The sequence below is a fragment of the Triticum aestivum genome, chromosome 3A, assembly GCF_018294505.1.
Source record: "Triticum aestivum cultivar Chinese Spring chromosome 3A, IWGSC CS RefSeq v2.1, whole genome shotgun sequence".
Lineage (NCBI taxonomy): Eukaryota > Viridiplantae > Streptophyta > Magnoliopsida > Poales > Poaceae > Triticum > Triticum aestivum.
Window position 1 is genome coordinate 171,389,729 of NC_057800.1, and position 6,622 is coordinate 171,396,350.

A 6,622-nucleotide genomic window follows, 5' to 3' on the forward strand; every position below is an offset into this window, starting at 1 on the left:
ACGGGTGTTTTTTGAAAAACAAACCTCAAACGTTCGTCGGAGGGTGCCTTCACGAGCGAACGAATCGTTCGTTCGAGGGCAGCCCCTAGCTGACGTCCCACTGATATTAGGTCCATGTTATTTAAAGTTCATCAAAAGAAATACAGTTTTGCAACCATAATCGAATTATCAGCTCTGGGGACAGATGAAACTTAACGGACCCTGCATCTAAACCGGATGGATTCAACTCTTTAGGTCTTCCTTGAGGGTAACTCAATGTTTCTTGAACTAATCATTACTTGACGATGGGCGCCGTCGATGTTGTGGAGTAGGTGTAGTGCAGGATCAGCCGTACGATTTGAGGAACATACTACGAGACGCGAACATGAACATCCCAAGGTATCCATCAAGTCAAGCAAATATCCTCCCAAGGTGAAAACGTCAAGCATACACATCTGAAAATCGCAAAACGCCGCCTATTTCTTCTGAAAGTGTCAAAAATCGTCTCTAGATGTCTGTCATTGACACTGTATGAAGCAAAGATCGAGAAGAACCAATGTTAAAATATAAACTAACGACCATACAAGGAGAAACAATACGTGTCTGCGCGTATATAAAATCTTGGGATTAGTCCATAAGCCATGGTGCGGCTGCACATGTGCACGCTACCCGCATCATTCATTCGTGGTGACCTTGCCCACTCTCCCAAGCTACGGATCAATCAAAGGGAAGGCTATATAAACACACAGGATCATCACAAGATCATAACACATCTAGCCAGAAGCAAATCCCCATTGGAGAACACGATCAAACAGATAAGCAAAGAACACACAGCTCCCAGATCGGCTCCGTGCAGATAAGTTTGAAGCGGCATCCTGCATCCATCGATAGAAATCGACATGGCGCCGGCTCCCATTCGAGCTATTGCGGTGGTGCTGCTCACGTTCGTCTGCTGTGGGTGTGCCATGGCCGCGGACAAAGCACCCATCAAATGGTTGAGGGCGCACGCGACGTTCTACGGCGGCGCCGATGCATCTGACACCATGGGTGGAGCGTGCGGGTATGGTAACCTGTACTCGGCGGGGTACGGTACGCGGACGGCGGCGCTGAGCACGGTGCTGTTCAACGACGGTGCGGCGTGTGGGCAGTGCTACAAGATCGCGTGCGACCGCAAGCTCGCAGATCCCATGTGGTGCAAACCAGGCGTCTCGGTGACGGTGACGGCCACGAACTTCTGCCCACCTAACAACGCGCTCCCGAGCGACAATGGCGGCTGGTGTAACCCACCGAGGCCACACTTTGACATGGCGCAACCGGCATGGGAGAAGATCGGCGTTTACAAGGGCGGCATCATCCCCGTCATGTACAAGAGATACGCACGCATAAGTTTTCTTAAAAAATTGTAATTATCCTCAAAAGTTAAAATTGCTTAAAGTTGGTAGAAAATTGATTTTTCTGTAGGGTCCCGTGCGTGAAGAAGGGTGGGGTGCGGTTCAAGATCGATGGTCATGATTATTTCAACCTAGTTACTGCGATGAACGTCGCAGCTGCCGGCTCAATCAAATCCATGGATGTCAAGAGCTCTGATTCAAACGATTGGATGCCAATGTCCCGTAACTGGGGTGCCAACTGGCACTCTCTAGCAAATCTTACCGAAAAATTGCTCTCGTTCAGGTTGACCGACACAGATGGGCAGACAGTTGAGTTCAACAATATTGTGCCTGCTGGATGGAAGTTTGGGCAAACATTTGCAAGCAAACAACAGTTCAAGTGATCATTCTCCGGTGATCAATTTAGAATATGATTGGTTCATAAATGTACCATCATACGTACATTGTAGCAATATTGTTGAATTTAATTATTTGTGTCATGGTGTTTAATTACATTAATTTTATGCAGTTCTTGTATATACGCTACATCAATTCATTGATAAAGGCATGTAACATGCTTGTATGTGATTAACTTGTTCTATGTTTTTATGTTTACATAAAGTTGGATGGTGTACATAAAGTATGGCTGATTCTACCGAGTTTCATCTAATGTATATTTTTTTATACTTGTGGAAACCAACATTTACAAAAATGTAAGTCAAATGGTCGTGTGCATAATATTGATACAGAGGCTGGGGTGACCCTCCTTTCCAAAGAAACAATATAAGGCTATATATAGCAGGGTCAGTTAGTCTTTAGACATTTAACACAAGAATGTACACATACTAATCAAGGGAAGACAACGGAATGTGATCGGAGGATTTTTCTCGAAAAGCAGGACAACCCACGGGCTTTGCATCGAGCGATGCACACAGTTGTCTTTATTGCATTATTCAACAAGGCCTTACAAAATAAATACACAAGTTGATGAAAAATCAGTTTGTGTTTGCTAATGTCTTTGAGTTCGAGTTCTCACGTTTTTTTAAGTTCAATACATGTAGTATGTTGTCCACAGAAAGCACAATACACCGGAAACATACTGTTAGGAAATCCCAAAGAAAGCAAATCATCTGGTGGATACAAGAAACTCATTTTTCACTAGTAGTACATGACCGTTAGATCACCATAAATATGTCACACATATCTCATCCATCAGATCACCATACTTGTGTTTAAAAAAAATCACAATCACTGATTCTAAATAAATAAATTATGTATATGCTATCTGTGGTACCTCCCTCCAATCTTTGTGCAAGGTCTCTTACCAGACCTTTGGGCTCTGATATTTGTCCTTGGGTGTCCAAGGTGGTCAAATGCGACTATGCCTTCATGACCAACGAAAAGCAGGAAAAAAGAAACACGTATAGTCTTTCGTTAAAAGTTAATAGACAAAGTTATACATAAAAAATGGCAACCAATTTTTCATTGTTTTACTCCAAACTTTGTGGTGGTGATGCTTTAAGTGTACATGGGAGATAAAAATCAACTACAAGACCTACAAGGCAACACAAAATCAAAATAAAATATTAGTGCTTCATCAAGTTTTATAAGTAATGTCAACATATCACAAGGAAATGATTCATCAAGTTTATCTCAAGTTAGTTCGAAAAGTTGCTACAAAGGAAATGATTGGTGACCCCCTAAAATTTCCATGAATGTTGGCCAAGTCAAGGACTTTTTCTATTTTAGCGATCCAATCACATTGAGTTCATAGGCATGCTGATATTTTAGAAAGGAGAGAATGAGGTTGCTAAGCTAAGTTTCCCTCTCCATGTCCTCAGAGATCAACCAGAAGGCCCTCAAAAGTCTTTCATTTCTCCATTATATCTACCTACTTTCACTCCTTCAGATCCTCTGAGCTCTTCCACTTCAGATCTTCCGAACGATTATCCAGATATAGCCATTAAAAAACCCGCTGCTCAGAGCTCTTGAGTGAGACCAATCCAAACCGTTGAAGCACTCTTCTCCCATCTTTGTCCACTTTTCAGAACTTCCAAACAGCTTCGCTCAGGATTTCTGAACGATCCAGATACGTGCGAAGGTGTACGGTTGGTTAGTCGGAGCCTCTATACAACCTTGTTTGGACCTTTTGAGCAGTTCGAAACTTTCTACCTTTATCATTGTTTGGTGATTTCAAGTTGATCACTCTAAGGTTCGGAGTAGTGCTAAAAAGTGTATCACATACAGATTGTTGGTCCTGCCTATTCATCCCCCACCTATCCCATCAATTCACTAGAAACAAACTTCACTCTCATCATATTTTCTGAGAGATAAAACCAGCTTCTTGTGTCAAGTTCAAAGGGTTTTGTACTTCAGCCATCAAGCCCAAGTCTTTAATCTCTAAAATTCCCTCTTTTCTTTCCTCTCCTACGTCTACAATCCAAATATATATTCGGAGGGAGTTTTGTTTTGAGAGTAGAGGATATTATCAGTTGAAGCACACGTGCAAGGATTCATCAACAACAAAATCAATCTTGTTATATTTGAAGGATGTGCGGCTCCTATATCGTCTAGGTGTGCTTGGAAGCCTTCAAGGCGTGAAGGAACCAAGAAGTTTTTGGGGAACGTAGTATTTCAAAAAAATTCCTACGATCACGCAAGATCTATCTAGGAGAAGCATAGCAACGAGCGGGGGAGAGTGTGTCTACGTACCCACGTAGACCGAAAGCGGAAGCGTTTAGTAACGCGGTTGATGTAGTCGAACGTCTTCGAGATCCAACCGATCAAGTACCGAACGCACGGCACCTCCGTGATCTGCACACGTTCAGCTCGATGACATCCCTCAAACTCTTGATCCAGTTGAGGCCGAGGGAGAGTTTCATCAGCACGACGGCGTGGTGATGGTGACGATGAAGTTACCGACGCAGGGCTTCGCCTAAGCACTACGACAATATGACCGAGGTGGAAAACTGTGGAGGGGGGCACCGCACATGGCTAAAGATCAACTTGTGTCTATGGGGTGCCCTCCTCCCCCGTATATAAAGGAGGGGAGGAAGAGGAGGGCCGGCCACAAGGGGCGTGCCCAAGGGGGGGATCCTACTGCTAGTAGGAGTAGGTTCCCCCCTTTCCTAGTAGGACAAGAAGGAAGGAGAGGAAGAAGAGAAGGAAAGGGGGGCTGGCCCCCTAGCCCTAGTCCAATTCGGTTTGGGCAAGGGGGGGCGCGCGCCACGCCTTGGCCTGCCTCCTCTCGTTCACCATTAGGCCCATGAGGCCCAATAACTTCCGGGGGGGGGGGGTTCTGGTAACCCCCGGTACTCTGAAACTTATCCGAAATGATCCGAACCATTCCGGTGTCCGAATGTAGCCTTCCATATATGAATCTTTATGTCTCGACCATTTCGAAACTCATAGTCATGTCCGTGCTCTCATCCGGGACTCCGAAACAACCTTCGGTACATTAAATCACATAAACTCATAATACGAATCGTCATCAAACGTTAAGCGTTCGGACCCTACGGGTTCGAGAACTATGTAGACATGACCGAGACACATCTCCGGTCAATAACCAATAGCAGAACCTGGATGCTCATATTGTTTCCTACATATTCTACGAAGATCTTTATCGGTCAAACCGCACAACAACACACGTTATTCCCTTTGTCATCGGTATGTTACTTGCCCGAGATTCGATCGCCGGTATCATCATACCTAGTTCAATCTCGTTACCGGCAAGTCTCTTTACTCATTCCATAATGCAACATCCCATAACTAACTCATTAGTCACATTGCTTGCAAGGCTCATAGTTATGTGCATTACCGAGAGGGACCAGAGATACCTCTCCGATACACGGAGTGACAAATCCTAATCTCGATCTATGCCAACTCAACAAACACCATCGGAGACACCTGTAGAGAATCTTTATAATCACCCAGTTATGTTGTGACGTTTGATAGCACACAAGGTGTTCCTCCGGTATTCGGGAGTTGCATAATCTCATAGTCAGAGGAACATGTATAAGTCATGAAGAAAGCAATAGCAATAGAACTTAAAGATCATTATGCTAAGCTAACGGATGGGTCTTGTCCATCACATCATTCTCCTAATAATGTGATCCCGTTCATCAAATGACAACACATGTCTATGGTTAGGAAACTTAACCATCTTTGATTAACGAGCTAGTCTAGTAGAGGCTTACTAGGGACACTGTGTTTTGTCTATGTATCCACACATGTATCAAGTTTCCGGTTAATACAATTCTAGCATGAATAATAAACATTTATCATGATATAAGGAAATATAAATAACAACTTTATTATTGCCTCTAGGGCATATTTCCTTCGGAAGTTTGTATGGGCTTGGAGATCGCCTACTTTCTGAAGTCTACCGAAAGTGAGACTAGACTGTCGTGGTCGTATGCCATGATAGCATAGATTGGTTGCTCCTTCGTGTACCCTTTGTGGGTGATAGACCTTCGTGGAACTCACAACTAGAATCTTTGTCATCCTAGAATCCTAGTGATTTGAAGCCTTCATCAACATGGAGTGGTACAGAGCTAACTTTTTCAACCACGGGAAAAATCTTCATCAAGCCAGCCCGTATTTGCATTCATCTAACCCTATCCTTACTTCTGCTTGTGCAAGTTTGTTGTCTTACGTTGCTCTACTCTACTAGACTTGAATCTGTAGGGTGTTCATTAGGCTACCGGTAGAAAAGTTTAAAATTGCCAAAGAAACTTAAATTTGGGAGGATATGCTTGTTATCTATTCACCACCATCCCATGTAGACTATACTAAACGATCCTACAATCGCTCAAATGATAGGTCACCATCGCTACACTGTTGGGGAACATAGTAATTTCAAAAAAAATCCTACGCACACGCAAGATCATGGTGATGCACAACAACGAGAGGGGAGAGTATCATCTATGTACCCCCGTAGACCATAAGCGGAAGCGTTATGAGAACGCCGTTGATGTAGTCGAACGTCTTCACGACCCGACCGATCCAAGTACCAAACGCACGGCACCTCCGAGTTCAGCACACGTTCAGCTCGATGACGTCCCACGAACTCCGATCCAGCAGAGCTTTACGCGAGAGTTCTGTTAGCACGACGGTGTGATGACGGTGATGATGTTGCTACCGACGCAAGGCTTCACCTAAGCACCGCTACGATATGATCGAGGTGGATTATGGTGGAGGGGGGCACCGCACACGGCTTGGAACAATCAACTTGTGTGTTCTAGGGTGCCCCCTGCCCCCATATATAAAGGAGC

At 44.2% G+C, this 6,622-nt stretch overlaps 1 protein-coding gene across 1 annotated transcript; it reads left to right on the forward strand.

Moving 5' to 3' along the window:
* Positions 1-774: 774 nt before the first annotated feature.
* Positions 775-1,885, forward strand: LOC123058186 (expansin-A24-like). Its single transcript, XM_044480992.1, has 2 exons — positions 775-1,349; positions 1,439-1,885. Exons 1-2 carry the CDS (start codon positions 879-881, stop codon positions 1,751-1,753), a joined length of 786 nt encoding a protein of 261 aa, XP_044336927.1. The 5' UTR covers positions 775-878; the 3' UTR covers positions 1,754-1,885.
* The last annotated feature ends 4,737 nt before the right edge of the window (positions 1,886-6,622 follow it).

Excerpts from the sequence above, each read along its gene's own strand:
- LOC123058186 (XM_044480992.1), top strand. The coding sequence starts at position 879 with ATGGCGCCGGCTCCCATTCGAGCTATTGCGGTGGTGCTGCTCACGTTC. Across the intron at positions 1,350-1,438 it reads TCATCCCCGTCATGTACAAG|AGGGTCCCGTGCGTGAAGAA; the intron begins AGATACGCACGC and ends TGATTTTTCTGT.